Genomic DNA, 18,661 nt, shown 5'->3' on the forward strand with positions numbered 1-18,661 from the left:
AAAAAAAAAAAAAAGAAAGAAAAGAAAAGAAAAGAAAAAGAAAAAAGAAAAAAAAGAAAGAAAGAGAAAAAAAGAAAGGGAATACAGAGTTTGATAAGTACGTAGGGTGGAATGGGAATGTCAGGTGGGGCTGCAATAGCCAGGAGGCCATGGAATGCATAGGATGTGCCCTCAAGAGAGGGTGCAGGCTAAGATGGGGCCCAGGTCCTGAGATTTGTTCACCAAGAATTTCTTTTGCATCTATCCTATGCCAGGTTGCACGAGGTGCTAGGGGGCAGCTCAGTGTGGGGGAGAACATGGACAATAAAGGCCACACTTGGGAGACAACTGTGGAGATGGAGTGTGGAGGGAGCCCAAAGTGGAGAGGATGTCACTGATGCAGGGACAGCAGAGATAAATCCCTCTTTCAAAAAAAACAACTTTAAAAATACAGGATTGGATAAAGAAAACCTAAAATTACCTTACTCTCAAATCCCAGAGAAAACCACTGCTAAATATTTTGGTTATTTCCTCTGATCTTTTTTCCAGCATTTATCTGTCCATCTATCTGTTATACTGTTTGTCTGCTCCATCTTTCTCTCTCTGTTTCTAGCTGTCCTTCCATCCATCTATCAACACCTATCATCTTCCTGTCTTTTGATGTGGATATATTATTTTCTAAATAGACTTGGGACCACACTGCATATAGAGCTTTAAGTTCCCCTTTGCTTCCATTGGGATTATATCGTGAATATTTTCCATATCATTAAATGCTTCCCACGGAATTGAGGAGGGCAAGGAAGACTTTTCCAGGAAGGCTGGAGGAGAACGATATTCCCAACAGAGACAGCAGCAGGCATAAATACAAGAAGGAGGGAAGGAGTTTGGGGTGTTGGAGGAAGTACAGACCATTCAGTCTACAGGGTACAGTGGGGGCTAGCAATGAAGCTGAGGCTGCTCTTAAATGCTGGGTTCTCAGAGCCCATGTTTGGATGCTGAGAGATCCAGCCAGCACTCAAAGGGGCATGAAATGAAGAGACAAGGGGATCAGTTGTCACTTTGGTTATCTGGGGACAACCAAGGAAGGGATCAATGATTGAAACATAATCCTGATCACCTCTGTTATCTTGTCTCCACAGAAGTGCGGTAAACTGGACCCCACTTTCGCCAGTGCAACTTTACTCTTTCAGAAAGACCCCCCAGCCAATGTCCATCTCTTCCAAGTGAGTACAGTCAGTGTATGGCTAATATCAGGGTACTTTGCAGGCCACATAAGTTGGCTAGTGGCTGACCATCAGCTAGTGACTAACTTGAATTGTATGTAGGTGCATAAAGCTCCTTACGCTTGTGCGTAAATATCCAGTGAAGAAAATGGGAATCGTATAGATGTTAATGTCACTAGTCACTATTTCTCCCTTGTGTGCCTAAATTTCTCTCTTTGGGATTAGACTCTTAGCTGCACCTCTTCCTTACAGATTTTTTTTTTAATAAGAAGGATAATGTGCAAAGCCAGAAGTCTTCTTGAGCATGCTAAAACAAACAAACAGACAAACCATCTATCTACTCCAGCTTTTTGAGAGGTGCTAGGTAAAGGGTCAGCAAACTTTTCCATAAAACATTTTAGATTTTGTGGGCCAGATGGTTTCTATTGCAACTTCTCAACTCTGTCATTGTAGCACAGAAGCAGCCACAGGCAAAACATGAATGAATGAGTGTGTTGTCTTCCAATAAAGCTTTATTTACAAAAACAGGCAATGGGCCTGTGTCAGCCCGCAGGCCACAGTTTACTGCCCCCTGCACACTGGAGTGTGGTTGGCCCAAGCATGAACTCTGGGGCCTGACTGCCTGAATTTGTATCCACACTCGGCCATTTCATAATTGTGCAACCTTGAACAACTTATTTATCCTCTTGTGTGCCTCTTAAGCAAGTTAATTATACCCACCTGCAAATGTGGATAATCACATACCTGTTTCATAAGATGGTTTTGAGGATTAAACGTGTTAATAAAAGTAAATTGCTTAGATGGTCCCTGGGATACGGTGAAACTTTCAATAAACAGTAGCCATTGTTATGATTACTTTGTAAAACAAAAACAACTTTATCATAAAATCAATAATTTAAAACATTTTAGAAAATATGGAAAAGTATAAAGAAGAAAATAAAAATCACGAAAAATTCCACCTCTAAGAGCAAATTATTATTATATTTTTGTTTAATTCTTTTCATTATTTCCTATGCGTATATGGACATGTATATACTATATTTATAGCGTATATTATCTTTTCCTACAGAATTTGAATTATTGTCAAACACAAACACAAATGTTTTATGTCCTGTTTTTATGCTTGCATGAACAATCCTTCTAGTTAAAGTCCTTCAAAAGTATGTTTTAATGGTTGCATACTATTGTGTTAGATGGGGCTGCATAATTTATTTACCCAATCCCCAAATAGTGGAAATGTAAGTTCTTCTTTTTCTTGTTGTTCTTTTATAAAACAACACTACGACCACCCTTGCCATCACTTATCCACCTTCCTGTTCCCTTTGCCCCTCGCCCCCTGCATTCTTTATTCTTACCCCTTGGTGTGTTTTGCCATGTAGCCCAAAGCTCTCCAGTGTCCCCTGGGCCTGTAGAGGGGCAGTGTCCTCGACAGCTCAGCCTGATTGATGACCCTGTCATTCCAGGAGGTGCCCAAGGGCCAGTCGGAGGAGGACATGGTGGGCCGGCCCCTGCCCCACCTGGCAGCGAACATGCAGGCCTCTGGTGAGGCCGTGTACTGTGACGACATCCCTCGCTATGAGAATGAGCTGTCTCTCCGGCTGGTCACCAGCACCCGGGCCCACGCCAAGATCAAGTGAGTGTCACCGCCAGGAGGAGTTGGTGGAATGCTGTGAGGGAGCTGCTGGGAGCACCCAGGAGACTTCTCTCATCCTGCCAGGCCATGGAGATGCAAAGATAATGACGTGCTTCCAGGACCTCCCAGGCTAGAGAGAGGGGAAGACCTTCTAGACAGCTCCTATTATTATCTCTGTGTTCCAGATGAGGAAACTAAGGCACAAGTAGGGTATGTTACTTGCCCCAGGCCGCACAGTTGGCAAGTGGCAGAGTTGGAGTTTGAAGCCAAGCAACTGAGCAACTGTGTTGTGTTGTTGCCTCTGCATGTTCAAGCCAGACAGCGCGAACTTCACTTCCTGGTGGGCGTTAGACACATAGCCCGCTGAGTAGAGCAGCTAGGAAAAGCCCTTCCTTGGGCCCACTGCATGGACTAGGAATCAGGTTTCCTTGTCATTGGTCTTTTCTCTGCTGCTGCTCCTAGTTTGGAGATGGACTCCCTCCAGGAATGGTGAACCAGGCATGGCTGAAATCTAACAGATAAATAAACTTGTCCAGGTCCCTAAAAAAAAAAAAGAGTGTTTACATTCCTATGGTTGCCAGCTATGGGATACATTCTTTCCCTTTTTTTCCTTGTCTTGAGCCCATATTGACAATACCATAACCTACATTATCTACACTCAAACCACCTCCATCCAAGCAACGTGTGAATGGATGGATAAGGATGAGGGGGTTGACATTGTCGTAACTGCAACAACTGGGGCCTTCCCGGGCTGCACACACTTGGAGGTGGGTGTGGCAGGACAGAGCTTAACCCTCCTAACTGAACCTCAGTTCTGATAATACCAGTCACGCTGCTTTCTGGCTTAGTGACTTCGGACAAGCTACCTAACTTTCTTGAGTTTGAGTTTCCCCGAACATAAAATGGGAATTAGGATAAGCACTTGCAGAGTTTCTTGTGAGGGTTAAGCATTTGGAAGATGGTTAGTAGTACTTCAGGGCAGTTTCCATACCTTTCCCTAAAATGTGTTGCCCTATTTCCCTATGGGGGCATGTGCCAGTATGATCAGTACATAGTTGAGACTGTTTCCTTGATAATATATTCAGGCATTCTCCTTTTGAGGTTCATGTTTCCTCATTATGGTAGGATGCCCTGTCATGCTGGGATAGCACCATGAATGCAGGGAGAGAACTGCAGCTCTATGAAGCTGTTCAGGGCCATTGGATCAGTGGCACAGCAGGGCCCTGTGTGCTGCTTTTGGAAGGGAGCTAGGTGTGATGCGTGAGTTAGCCAGAGCTCTCCAGAGTAAATGCTGTTCATTCTGATATGGCTCGCTTGTACTTGGAGACTAGACAGGGCACCGTGTAAGGTATAAAGAGGCCTGGCCTGCCTTATTCACTTTATTTATTTTTAAATGGAGACAGGATCTTGCTATGCTGCCCAGGCTGGTTTTAAACTCCTGGGCTCAAGTGATCCGCCCACCTTGACCTGACAAGGTGCTGGGATTACAGGCGTGAGCAACTCTGCCTGGCTGGCTTATTCACTGTATATCCCCAGCAACATTCAGCATAGTGGCCTGAACATGGTGAGGATTTAATCGACATTTGCAGAATAGAGTATAATTGAATTAGAATCTAATAGAAAAGAAGCAGAGAAACGAGGAATTAGGATGGAGCCAAGCCAATGAAAATAAAAACAGGGTTGTCCAACTAGGTGATAGGTTCCCTGCTCCAGCTTGCTGGCCTGGCCCCTCACACCACTCATTCTTGCAGGTCCATAGATATATCAGAAGCTAAGAAGGTGCCAGGGTTTGTTTGTTTCATTTCCGCTGATGATATTCCTGGGAGTAACATAACTGGAATTTGTAATGATGAGACAGTCTTTGCAAAGGATAAGGTAGGTCTTGGATTTTTTTATATGAAGTAAATTGAATAAGTATTGAAGTTTTAATTTGTGTACATTGCTCCAAACTCCTGATCTGGAAAGGTTATACAGTTGCATGGACTGTGGCCATCATCCAGTTGGCCCATATTCAGCACAATCCACAAGGGGATAGAATATGTTGCTTGTTTATTTAATTGATGCCTGCTGTTTGTACATAGTAGGATGTCTCTATGCCAAAGTGGCAGTAAAACAAGGCTGGTGATTACATTTGAACTAACAATTGGGTTCTTAAGGTACAACAGTAAACTCCTTAATTAAAATAAAATAAGAATACATTTAACAAACTAACTAGAAATCACAATACCACCACTATGTGAATTGATAATTCACTTACACAAAAGTTGATCTATTGATTTCAACTATATGGAATTCTGCAACAACAAACAAAATTCTTTAAATGTTTAAGACAGCTGCTACAAAAGTCCTTATATTTTACTCATATAATTCTCGACAGTCATTTTGTAATTCCAGTAGACATCAAATCTTGCAAATTAGACATGAGTGGGTGTTTCTGAAGAGTGAGTTCATCTTATTATTCATGTAAAAGTGAAGGAGAGAACAAAAAACTAAAAATGTGAGAACAAGGACTCCATGAGGAGAGCATTTCATAGAAGAACAAATTGCTTTACATACTTCAAGAGCTTCTCAGGGCAGTGCTAGCATTATGGCTAGTGAGAGTCAGCCACATTTAACAACCATTGCACTAACCAACAGCCAGATTTAACCACCATAGCACTAACCAACTAAGTCAATAGCTTATTTGGGCCACAAAGATAATTATCAGAGACATGCATGCTAATTGTTGGTTCCTATTGTCAGAAACCTCATCTTCTAAAGTGATGTGTTGGACAAAAATTTTTTGTTGTTTACTTTTTTGGGGATGTTGGATGAAAATTATCTCTGAAGGAGATCCATTAAGCTTTTATGAAACTGAATTATTGAAGAAAAGAAAACAACAATCATTATCATATAAATTTTTAAAAATCTTTTTATGGGTCATCAAGTCTAAGAACCAGCATTTGAGAGCTACTGCTTTTGGGTATTAGATGAAGTATGGGATATGATACTTAAAAAAAAGTATCACGTCTTGTAAGCGTATGTCTTACATGCCTTATATTGATGCTTACAGCCTTTACAGCCTTTGAGAAGCTTTTGGTATAAACGTGGGAAATAGAACATAGAAGAGAGTGGTGTAGTGAAAAGAAAATAAAACTGGGGGTCAGGGTCTAAGATTAGTCATGATCTATTAACAGTAACTAGCCAAATGTGGCCTTGCCTTCTGAGTCTCCATAGGAAGACCAATGGTGTTGGAGTGAATCTGAATTGACAAACACACTTCCTGGTACCATATCCCAATTTCTGCTCATGGCAAACGAGTAATCAATTGCCACATTCTATCTGGTTCAGCTTCTCAATAGTCTGCTAGTACTAAATACTCAGAATTGGCCCTTGAGATAAAATGTCTTTGGCATCTTGATCCTAATGATCCTCAGTCAGTAGGATAAGGAAATTAAGAGGCCCCGGGGCATTCCTAAAATGTGCTTTGATTGTGAGGCCAGGGACTTCTTTTGGCTTTTTGAATAATCCAAAAATAATTTGTTTCACTATGAGCCGGGTTGCGTTAACAGTCTGTCTCTGCTACTAGGTTACTTGTGTTGGGCATATCATTGGTGCTGTGGTTGCTGACACCCCAGAACACACACAGAGAGCTGCCCAAGGGGTGAAAATCACCTATGAAGAACTACCAGCCATTATCACCATTGAGGTAACTGAGAATGGGCTGCCTGTGTAGAGGAGTGAGCTCCTTGTCCCTGGATGTGCATTTATTATGATCCCCTAGAGGGAATTTGAGCAGCAGGTAGGGATTTGGTTAGATGAGTTTTAAAATCCCTTTCAACCCTGGGATTTGGGGTCCCATGAAATCTTCCCCTTTATGATCTTAGGCCCAGTCCACTAACAACAGCCAAACGGAGTTCCTCCCTCCCAAAATTTTACCTCCATCTGGTCCTTGTGGTATTCTTTGCTTTTGCTTGAGGTCCAGGGTTGTCCACCTACAGCTGAGGAAATGGAGGAAGATGATTCCCTGGGCTACAGTAGAGCTTACTTCAAGTCTGTATGTGAAGTATATAGAGATTCATATATGGGAAGAGAGAGTCAACAATTCAGAGAGCTTCTCTTTCCCTAATCAGAACCCATCTTTCCCTCCCTGCTAAAAGTCACATTTCTGAAACTTCTTTGTGATCCCCAGGATGCTATAAATAACAACTCCTTTTATGGACCTGAGCTGAAGATCGAGAAAGGGGACCTCAAGAAGGGGTTTTCCGAAGCAGATAATGTTGTGTCAGGTAGAGCTGTTCCATGCCGCAGTGGGAATGGGGTGGCTCTGGTTTGCAAATTAAATTCAAGAGATATGCATTGAACCCTGAAGCAGGGAAGTGATTTCCAGACATTTCCTAACAGAAAATTCCCTCTTACATTTGTAGCAAAATTGTGGACAGTTGGCTGGGAAAGAGCTTCAGTCATCTTAATCTCTACTCTCCTGTCTCTAGGCTGGACCTAATGATTCTAGAGAGATTCTAGAGTATTCTGATCTGGAAGACATCTAGGGAAGATAACAGCCACAGATGCCTGACAGCCTTAGTCCTGCCAGGCCTCTAACTGCATAAACTCTCATCATCCCCCTACCTGGAGGCAGTCCTTACTCATATTCAACTAGCATCCTCCCTCCTCTTCCCTTAGCCCTGCTCTCCCTCCACCTCTGTCTCTGACACTGTGAAATCACATCCATTGCTCTCACCCCAGGACAACGCAGCTGACTACCTCTTTGGGAACTGTTTTTTACATTGGCTGTTATGCTTTGCAAAGTCACTATGAAGCTAACTCTCCACCAGGCCTGGTAGCTTAGGTTCTGGAAGATGCTCTGGTTTTCAGCATTTCAATCACATCTATTAATCCCTGCTTGACCTTTTCCAAAACTGTACAATGACAGTTTTCAAAATCCTTGATTTCCATAAGCTGCAGTGAGAAGAGAACTTTGGACTGGATGCATTTCGGTGTCATTCTGGTTTCTTTGTTCAGGGGGTGGGGGTGAGGGTAGAGCACTCAGCTCCCAAATGGCTAAGACTTTGGGATCCTTTTCCACCCCAAGTGGGAAACCGTGAGGTTGCCCCTCAGGTAACCATGTGATCAGTTGCTTCCTGCCCAGTTGCTTCGAACCGTGTGATCAGAGTACACACTTGGCAGAGTGTACTCTCTCCTTAGGCAAGCTGGCCCCTTCTGCAGAATCGAGCTCACTGTGAGGGATCTCACTGCTTCTCCAGGAGAGTTATACATCGGTGGCCAGGAGCACTTCTACCTGGAGACTCACTGCACCATTGCTGTTCCAAAAGGCGAGGCAGGAGAGATGGAGCTCTTTGTGTCTACACAGAACACCATGAAGACCCAGGTAGGTGCCTTTGGGTCAGCACAAGGGGCTGACAGGGCAGCGGGGAGCTCCTAGCAAACCAGGAGGGCCATGTGGGAAATGGAAAGAGGGAGATGTGGGCTGGTCCAGAGGGTACTCGAGTGTCACAGTCCTGGAGTCAGACTCTGTCACCAACAAGCTGGTATCACTGACCTTGTTCCATAACTTTTCTCAGCCTCAGTTTTCTCATCTATAAAATGGGGCTTGGGTGGGTCGTCGTAATTATTAGGTGAGTTTTAATATTTAGACTAGAGTACATGTTGGCTGTTATCATTTCAGTGCCTATGGCCTTGGTCAAGTCATATCCTGCCTCAGCTTCCTCATATGTGAAATGAAGGTATTGGATTAAGTCATAGCCACAGGGCCCACTAAATTATCTACAGCAGCTCAAATAGTCCTCATTCCTCTACTGCCTGTCATGTGACAGCGGTTGCCAGTGCTTTTGGCAGCTGGTCCTACTCTCATGATCTCCCAGTCCCTGGTCACCTGGTCAGACGGAATAAGTTTCTAAAAGTATTCTGTGACCAACTGCTTGCCCTCTGGTTAAAAACCAATGCCTGAATTTAGTCTGGCAGGCCCCAGCATCACTAACCACAAGGCTGCATGGGGATTTTGAATCAAGGAATTTCAGAATTCACAGTAGTAATTAGGTCCAGGCATATTGGACAGGCTCTGCATCAGGCCTGAAATAAGTTCAGATAATGCGTTCAGTATGAATGTTCTGTCTTTTACCCATAGAGCTTTGTTGCAAAAATGTTGGGAGTTCCAGCAAACCGGATTGTGGTTCGAGTGAAGAGAATGGGAGGAGGCTTTGGAGGGAAGGAGACCCGGAGCACTGTGGTGTCCACGGCGGTGGCCCTGGCTGCATATAAGTGAGTTCCAAAGCCTGTTTCTCCCATCTGGCTCTGGGAAGAAGACTAAGGCTGCTTCTGCCAGGAAGGCTTTCTGGACTTCCCCCTGTTAGAATTAGTTTCCTCCTGCTTTGAATTCTCACAGCCCTCTGTTTTTAGAACCCTTGGGCATAGTGGGAGGGTAACATCACCTGTTTCATTGTGGTCTGGCACAGGTGTCCACATCTGATCTCCCCTACCTGGCTGTGAACTCTCTGAAGGAAAACACATACCTCGCGTCCTTATGTTCTCCACCTTGTCTAGCACAGTGCCTAGATGGCAAAGCAGCCCAGTACAGGTCTGCTCAGTGTGCAGGTGGAAAAGGTGGCTTTCTGGCTGTTTTTGTTCTGAGACTCGCAGGGCTGAGGTGCTGTTGAAGGCTCACAGGCTTCCAATCCTTTCGATACTCCCCAGGACTGGCCGCCCTGTGCGCTGCATGCTGGACCGTGATGAGGACATGCTGATAACTGGTGGCAGACATCCCTTCCTGGCCAGATACAAGGTTGTAGATGTTGGGGCTGTGCTGGGATGGGAAGTGCCATTTTGTGAGGAAACCTGGGACCAAATGTCCAGGCCTCCTTGAGCTGCACTCTTACTTTTTGCCTATCTGTAGAAGTTCAAATAAGATATAGCAAGAAGAGAAATTCAAGTAGGCTAACAGCAACACAGAAAGGTAGTGCTGAGGGAGGCTGGCACCTCATCTCCCAAGGGTGGCATTCGTGACTTCTGTGGATTTGCTGTGTTCTGAGTCTGGTCAGGCTCAGAAACATGATTCACCAGCAGACTCAGGGTCAACTCATCGTGCTTGGTAGCCCAACATTAACATGATCACAGGCCTGATGTAAACATTGGAATGACCAGCTTAGTAATTTACTGTGAGAAATAGAACTTTCCAGGAGCCTGGATAGCCCCAAGATGTTCGGATAAGCACCTGCTTTCCCAGATCATGGTTGGAGACTGTCCACACTTCTCTCTGGGACAGTCCCTTTTTGGGGGTTCTGTGGATGACCAATGCACCCTTTCCCCGTACACATCAGCAGAGCCTTAACAGGGTTCTGCCCAGCTCTAGAAACCTGGGAGCCCTCTCTCCATGAACTGGCCTTGAACATGGCCTTTGACCTATTCTGAGTTTGTTTCATGATTTAACTCCCAGCAAGGGATTATAGTTCTCTTAGCCCCAAATTCTTGTGGGCCTGAAGGGAGTTCCTTGATCTTTCAGGGTCCCAGTTTCCGTGTGTGTAAGACAGCCTGTAAAGGGTATTTTAACAGTGTACATAAGGTCAAGGGATGTGCGTGCTCCTGTGAAATACAACTTTTTTTGTCTTCTGACCAAAATCTGTGAGGGGACAGTCCAGTATCTTTCCTAGTTTCTCTTCCCTGTGCTCCCCTCCCTGCCCTATCATGACCAACTTTCTCTTTCCAACCTCCTTACTCCCCTCCTAGACCAGAAGCCAGGTGCCAGTAGCAGGAAGAAGGGGTGTGGGGACAAGGGTGTCCAGGGGTGGGGAGCCAAGTGTGTGCCACTGGGGAGAGGTCAGGTCCTCTCTTCTTCACTCGTTACCTTCTGCTGACTTTTGAAGATCACTCTTTTCTCATGGGATGATGTGGTGTTCTGTTTATTTCCTCCAGGTGTCATAAGTGGGAGGGAGGATCAGAGAGAGACAGAGAGGTGGGGGAAAGGGGACTTCTGATAAATCACTCTCCTTTCTCCTTTTATCAGGTTGGCTTCATGAAGACTGGGAAGGTTGTGGCTCTGGAGGTGGATCACTTCAGCAACGCGGGGAACACCCAGGATCTCTCTCAGGCTGTGAGTAGGACCTGCAGCCGCCCCTGCACCCAGAGCTGATTTCAAGATCAGCCTGTTCCCACACAGGCTCAAGCCTCCCCAATCCCAGCCTGCTACTGTTGCAGTAGTCTCCTAATGGGTCCTCACCTTCAGGTTTCCCATCCTTGATTAATCTCTATAGCACAATGATGATCGTATTATTTCTCTGGTTAAAAACCCATCCTTCCTGTTTAAGATAATTTGCCAAGCTAGCAAAGTTTGTTACAATGTTTTATGTACAGTGTGGTAGCATTGTGTGTGTGTATATGCATGGAATAGTAATATATATACTTAAACTAATACTAATATATATTACTATATATAACATGCATGGAAAAGTGTCTGAAGGAACATATACCAAACTGTTAACAGTGATGATCAAATTATTAACAATGATTGGAATGGTATTGAGAGGGGTACACACTGTCATTTTCTATGTTACATGTTTCCGTGATGTTTTAATTTTAAGTAAGTCTAATTGCTTTTTAAAAAATTATTTCATTGAAGTATAATTTACATACGTAAAGTTAATCCATTTGAATTATATAACTTAATGGTTGTTAGTAAAATTCAAGAGTTGTTAGACCACTATCACAATTCAGTGTTTGAACTCCCATCACCCCAGAATGATCTCTTGCATCCATTTGTAGTCACTCCCATTACCATTCCATAAGACCAGGTCAGTTGAGTCATTTAATAGAACCATTCACTATGTAGTTTTTTCTGTTTGGTGTCTTTCTCTCGGAATAATGTTTTGTAGGTTCATCTATGTTTTTGTTATTATTCTTTCTTTTGAGACAGTCTCGCTCTGTCACCCAGGCTGGAGTGCAGTGGCACGATCTTGGCTCACTGCAACCACTGCCTCCGGGTTCAAGCGATTCTCCTGCCTCAACCTCCCAAGTAACTGGGATTACAGACATGCACCCCTATGCCTGGCTAATTTTTGTATTTTTAGTAGAGACAGGGTTTCACCATGTTGACCAGGCTGGTCTCGAATTCCTGACTTCAAGTGATCGGCCCGCCTCAGCCTCCCAAAGTGCTGGGGTTACAGGTGTGAGCCACTGTGTCCATCCCATCTTTGTTATAGCATGATTCAGTACTTCACTCCTGTTCATTGATGAATAATATTCCATCATAAGGATATACCATATGTTGTTTACCATTCACCACTTGATGGACATTTGTGTTGTTTCCAGTTTTCTGCTTTTATGCATAATACTGCTCTCATACTAGTTTTATGTAGACATATATTTTTATTTGTCTTGAGTAAATTCCTAGGAATTCCTAGGAATAGAATTGCTGAATCTGTGGTGAGCTTAACATTTTAAGAAATAATCGCATTTTCATGGGCAGAGGCAGCCTGGCAGGCACTGGGAGAGCTGGGCTTTATTATTACTAATATTCTACAATTGTTTAAATAGAAGGAACTTTATAATGAAACAGTTCAGAATACTGGCTCAAGAACCTATGTCAAGATGAGCTGAATTTTAGTAAATTATTTTAGGAATTATGACGAGCTAATTGAATTAGGCTTGTGACAATGAGAGGAATTTACATGATAAGTAAAACTTACATTAAAAATGTTTAGATATTTGCTTCTACAGGTGTCACTTTAATAAAATACCAATTTAGTTTTACTTGTGACTTGTCTAGTTAGTAATAACTTTAATAGGCTTTATTGGGGCAAGCTTACTGCTCTTGTGGGAGCTCCTCTCACAAGTAGTTGTAATGCCGTAGTATAACTCAGGATCAGTAGCTTGAGATGTTATTGTTTTTCTCTTCATCTTTGACTTGCAAAGAGCCTTCCCTTTTTGGATCCAGACATCTTTTCTGAATCCTGGTTCCACTAGTATACCTGCTCTCCTGTGATCCCAAATCATAGTCAATGGTGCCTCGAACATAGCACCTTCAGCTAAAGGCTGCCTAGTGCTCTGAGGAAAGCTTACTGATTATCTTCCTGCTCTACTCACCCCAAAAGGCAGAAAAACAACATAGTCAGTCCTGTGCTCATTTGTAATTGTAAAGATCAGTTATATATGTATTTGTAATGAGAGCAAGTATATACTCATTATAGGATAAATTTAAGAAGTTTAAAATATCCCAAAGTAGAATTTCTATATCTAGTCTTTTGTTTTTTTTCGTGAATATTTGCAAGTGATTACCATTAAATTCACACATGACAGATTAATCTGAAAGATCAGAGAGACTGTGTTGTTCCTGGCCGTGATAGAACTGCTCCTGTGGTTTGGGACAAGTAACAAAACATCTGCTTGAGTTTTGTTTGCAAAACACACTATTAATATTGGACCTACCTCAAAACATATTGAGGATCTGTGAAATGCTAAGTTCCCAAAATAAAATATTGCCGATTGTCTTTTTATTAAAAGTAAATTTCCTCATTAAGTCAATCTGCCTTCTGTAAGTCACAGTGCTTAAATCTCAGGATTTTTTCATTAGGAGAGACCTGTCATTAAGGTTTTGTAGGTATAATTGCTTAGCCTCCATTATTGGTGCTTGGGATAGAGAAGTTTTAGATTTTTCTGTTTTTTGTTCTGCCTCAAAGCTCAGTTTATTGAAGACATTTATAAGCTATTGGATCATCACTTGAATCAAGATTTTGACTAGTGAGCTAAATTGTCCATTTCTTATGATTTCCAAGTTATAGTCTGAGAAATGGCTAATTTTAGTAACTGTCCTATCATAAATTAATGTTGGAATAAACTGAAGTTGGAAATAAATACTTCATGAAAACTGGCTAAAGTCTCAAATAAATTACCTGTTTTATGTCCAATAGCTACTACATTTGATAGAACAATTTTGAGAAACATTTCATTCTTGAAGGCAACATCTGACATGGTTCTCAGCAAGTTGGAATAGTAAAGATGGTTGGGTTGTTTTGATGAGTGGAAGCAGCATGTTTGTAGCATACAAGTTGTTCAATCATCTTGTGCTATTGACCTAAAAATATGTCTTAACTCTTCATCGAGGCAAGCCTGGTGAAGCCTTTACTTGTTACTACTTCAACGGTTCGAATTAGTTGCTCTTTTTACTTGATGAAACAAAACTATACCTCTGAATATTTATGGATGCTTTTTACTAAATCAGGCTTGTGTTCTTAATCCAAATTAGTAAAGTTTTATGGAAGCTGAAATGTAGTACAGTAGTCGCCCCTTATCTGCAGGAGATACATTCCAAGAACCCTAGTGGATGCCTGAAACCTCAGATAGTACTGAACCCTTTATACACTGTTTTTTCAGTCTGACAACCAAGGCAGCTACTAAGCGCTAAGGGGCAGGCAGTATACAGTGTGGATAAGCAGGACAAAGGGATGATTCACATCCCAGGCAGGACAGAACAGGAGGTCATCAGATTTCATCACTCGGGACAGCTTGTGATTTATTTTATTTATTTATTTTTTGTTTTGAGATGGAGTCTTGCTCTGTCACCTAGGCTGGAGTGAAGTGGTGTGATCTCGATTCACTGCAACCTCCGTCTCCTGGGTTCAAGCAATTCTCCTGCCTCAGCCTCCCAAGTAACTGGGATTATAGGTGCCCTGCCCCAACATGCCCAGCTAATTTTTGTATCTTTAATAGAGACTGGGTTTCACTATGTTGGCCAGGCTGGTCTGGAACTCCTGACCTTGGGTGATCCACCCACCTCAACCTCCCAAAGTGCTGGGATTATAGGCATGAGCCACCATGCCCGGCCAACTTGTGATTTAAAACATGAATTGTTTATTTCTGGAATCTTTCACGTAATATGTTTGGACCAAGTTTGCTTTGGTTAACAAACTATGGAAAGTGAAATTACAGATAAAGGGGGTTACTGCTCCTTTGCTCTGAAATTGATGTTTGGGTGATCAGGAGCAGGTAGCCAATGGAAAGAGCACTTCTGAGTGATAAGTAAAGGAGTTTCTCTGGTGGCCTTTTCACATTCTTCAATGTTCAATCATATTTTTCACTTACCATTTTCTCTTTCACCTCATTTTGCCTCACCATCCCCCATCTCTGCTTATTTCTTAAACCCACTGATGGTACTCATTAAATTGTGTTCAGAGTGAATGAATCATTGTTCCTTAATATCCTTTTCAATATGCCACAATTTAGGACACTTTTAAAATTTTCTAAAACAATATCCTAATCTGAATAATGACTAATTTGAGCCACATTCCCACCTCTATCTCAGCACACACTGCCAGTCTTCCCCAGTATCTCCTCTTAATTCCCCACCACACCTCATAAAATTGGAATCAAAGAAATCTCACTCTGTCATTGTTAATCTAAGAATAAAAGCACTGATTTTAATACTGCTTTACTAGTTTCAGCCATCTAAGTACGTAGGCCTCTAGGAATTCTGCAGCTCACTGGTGGTCTTGACAGCCATTCATACATGTTTGTATTACATTATTTTTCAACGAAATCACAGTTGGAAAAAAACATCTTTAATATTTGCCCTTGGATCTGTTACTGCATCACTAGCACTTGTGATGCAATAGGACACTGCGCCTGTACTAAAAGGGCCAAGAGTAAATGCCTTTTTTTTTTTCTGGTGTTTGTTTTGTTTTGTTTTGTTAAACATGTCTATAGAGTTGGTTAATGCTAAATTTGTCAAATAGCCCTTCTAAAATTATTCTTGTATTTAAAAAATATATGGATCTACCTAATTTTTATTGATTTTTTTTTCAAAAGAAACGATCAAATTATATTCCAGAGTGACTACGCCATTTCATATTCCAATCAACAACCTTTAGGGGTTCCACATCCATAGTAACACTTGGTATGTCTGTCTTTACCCACTAGAATTAGTGGGTGTGAAGTGATAGCTCATTGTGATTTCAGTTTGTGTTTCTTATATGCTGTGACCTTGCAGAACTCATTTATTAGTTCTAGAATTTCTTCTGCAGATTCCTCGGGATTTTCTCTGCAGGCAATCATTATCATCTGCAAATAGGGACAGTTTTTGTTCCTCCTTTCCAATCTGCAAGTGTTAATCTCTTTTTCTTTACATACTGTGATGGCTAGCCAGAACTTGCAGAACTATAGGTCATATATCCTTGCCTTGTTTTTACTCTTAAGGGGAAGGCATTCAGTCTTTCATCATTAAATATGTTATTGGTAGGGTTTTGTTTGTTTGTTTGTTTTTTGTAGATACTTATGATCAGATTAAGGAAGTTTCCTTCCATTTGTGTTTTCTGGGCATCTTTATAACGAATGGGTGTTGAATTTTGTCAAATGCTTTTTCTGCATTGACTGATATGATCATGTGATATTTTCTTCTTTAGCTTATTAATATGGTGGATTGTGTTCATTGATTTTTTTAAACACTGAACCAGCCACTGTCCTTGGAATAAATCAGCTTGGTCATGATATAATTAATACATTGCCAAATTGTATTTGCTAAAATTTGTTAAAGATTTTTGGATCCATATTCATGAGAAATATTGCTCTGTAGTTTTTTGTTTTAAAATTATACCATCTTGGTCAGGGTTTGATGTCAGGATAACATTAGCTTCATAAAATGAGTTAGAATTCCTCTTCTAATTCTAGAAGAGATTGTGCAGAATTGGTGTTAATTCTTCTTAAAATGTTTGGTAGAATTTTCCAGTGAAATCATTTGGAACCGGAAACTTCTTTTCTGACAGCCTTAAAACTATTGGTTAAATTTCCTTAATAGTTCTAGGACTATTCAAATTATCTATCTCATATTGAAGCGGTAGTTTTGTATTTTGAGACATTCATTTTAAAATGTTTTGTTTTTAATTGTTATGGGTGCACAGTAGTTGTATACATTTATAGGGTACATTTGATGTTTTGATGCAGGTGTACAGTGTGTCAGAATAAACAAATCAGGGTAATGTAAGTTTCCATTACCTCAAGAATTTATCATTTTTCTGTGTTAGGGAGCATTTCAATTCTACTCTTATTTATTTTTAAATATATGATAGGTCGGGCACGGTGGCTCCCGCCTGCAATCCCAGCCCTTTGGGAGGCCGAGGCGGGCGGATCACGAAGTCAGGAGATTGAGGCCATCCTGGCTAATGTGGTGAAACCCCGTCTCTGCTAAAAATACAAAAAATTAGCCAGTCGTGGTGGCAGGCGCCTGTAGTCCCAGCTACTGGGGAGGCTGAGGCAGGAGAATGGCGTGAACCCAGGAGGCAGAGCTTGCAGTGAGCCGAGATGGCACCACTGCACTCCAGCCTGGGTCACAGAGCCAGACTCCATCTCAAAAATAAGTAAATAAATAAATAAATAAATGATAAATTATTGTATATTTTTTAAATATTATAGTCCCCATATTGTGCTACTGTATACTAGGTATTACTCATTCTATCTAGCTATATTTTTATATGCATTAACCATCCCCACTTTATCCCCCGTCCCCTCTACCTTCCCCAGCCTCTGGTAAACATCGTTCTACTCTTTATCTCCATGAATTCAATTTAATTTTGTCTAAGTTATTAAAAAATTTATGTGTGTAAAATAGTTCATAGTGTGTTCTTATTTCTCTTTTGATGTCTTCAGGGTCTGTAGTGGCATCCCCTGTTTCAATCCTGATATGGGTAATATGTGGCTTCACTTTGTTTTTCTATCTTGCCAGAGGTTTGTCAATTTTATTGCTCTTTTTAAAGACCCAGGTTTTTGTTTCATTGATTTTCTCTATTGTGTCTGTTTTTGATTTCACTGATTTCTGCTGTTATCCTTATTATTTCCTTCACTTCATTTGCTTTGGATTTATTTTGCTTCTCTTTTTCTAGGTTATTGAGTTGAAAGCTTGAATAACTATCTGAGAATGTTTTCCTCTTTTTTAATGTATTCAATTGAGTGCTATAAAGTTTCCCCTAAGCACTACTTTAGACAGGTCCTATAAGTTTTGGTATGTGTATTTCATTTTTTTCTTGTATTTTTGGTCTGCTTGTTTGTTTCTCTGACACTTTCTCTTTGATCCCTAATTATTTAGGAGCATGCTGTTTGGTTTCCAAATGTTTATAGATATTCCTGTTATCTTTCTATCCTGAGGCTTTCTATTGATTTCTAGTTTCATTCCATTTTAGTTGAAGAACACATTCTACAGGATTTCAATTCTTTCAAGTGTGTTGAGGTTCATATCATGGCCCAGGACATAGTCAGTTTTGATACAAGTTCCATGGGCACCTAAACAGAATGTGTATTTTGCTGTTGATGGACTGTGTATTAGCTTCCTGTGGCTGTTATAACAAATCACCACAAATTGGGTGGCTTAAAATAATGAACATTTATTTTCTCACAGTTCTGGAGGCCAGAAGTCTGAAATCAAGGTGTTGGCAGGACCACACATCCTCTGGAAGCTCTAGGGAAGGATCCGTTCCTGGCCTTTTCTAGTTTCTGGTGGCTGGTGGCACTCCTTGTCTTGCGGCTGCATCACTCCAGTCTCTGTCCTTGTCTTCCCATCACCTTCTCCTGTGTGTCTGTTCTTGTCTACCTACACATAATTCTCTCTTACAGAGACATTTGATTGCATTTAGGGTCCACTCCAATAGTTCAGGATAAGCTACTTCTCTCCACATCCTTAACTTTATCACATATTTTGCCATATAAGGTAGTATTTACAGGTTCCATGATTAGAAAGTGAATATATCTTTGGGGAGGCATTTCTTTTTTTTTTTTTGAGACGGAGTCTTGCTCTGTCACCCAGGCTGGAGTGCAGTGGCTGGATCTCCGCTCACTGCAAGCTCCGCCTCCCGGGTTT

At 41.6% G+C, this 18,661-nt stretch overlaps 1 protein-coding gene across 1 annotated transcript in view; it reads left to right on the plus strand.

The window, feature by feature from the left end:
- The window catches only part of XDH (xanthine dehydrogenase), a 75,266-nt gene that overhangs the window by 37,581 nt on the left and 19,024 nt on the right, over window positions 1-18,661 (plus strand). The window contains exons 16-24 of the mRNA XM_011960554.1: window positions 1,119-1,202; window positions 2,666-2,835; window positions 4,587-4,710; window positions 6,404-6,523; window positions 7,007-7,103; window positions 8,079-8,203; window positions 8,960-9,093; window positions 9,526-9,613; window positions 10,832-10,918. Of these exons, the coding sequence (XP_011815944.1) occupies window positions 1,119-1,202; window positions 2,666-2,835; window positions 4,587-4,710; window positions 6,404-6,523; window positions 7,007-7,103; window positions 8,079-8,203; window positions 8,960-9,093; window positions 9,526-9,613; window positions 10,832-10,918 (1,029 nt within the window). The remainder of the gene's footprint in view (window positions 1-1,118; window positions 1,203-2,665; window positions 2,836-4,586; window positions 4,711-6,403; window positions 6,524-7,006; window positions 7,104-8,078; window positions 8,204-8,959; window positions 9,094-9,525; window positions 9,614-10,831; window positions 10,919-18,661) is intronic.

Source organism: Colobus angolensis, unplaced genomic scaffold, assembly GCF_000951035.1.
Source record: "Colobus angolensis palliatus isolate OR3802 unplaced genomic scaffold, Cang.pa_1.0 Scaffold515, whole genome shotgun sequence".
Taxonomy (NCBI): Eukaryota; Metazoa; Chordata; class Mammalia; order Primates; family Cercopithecidae; genus Colobus; species Colobus angolensis.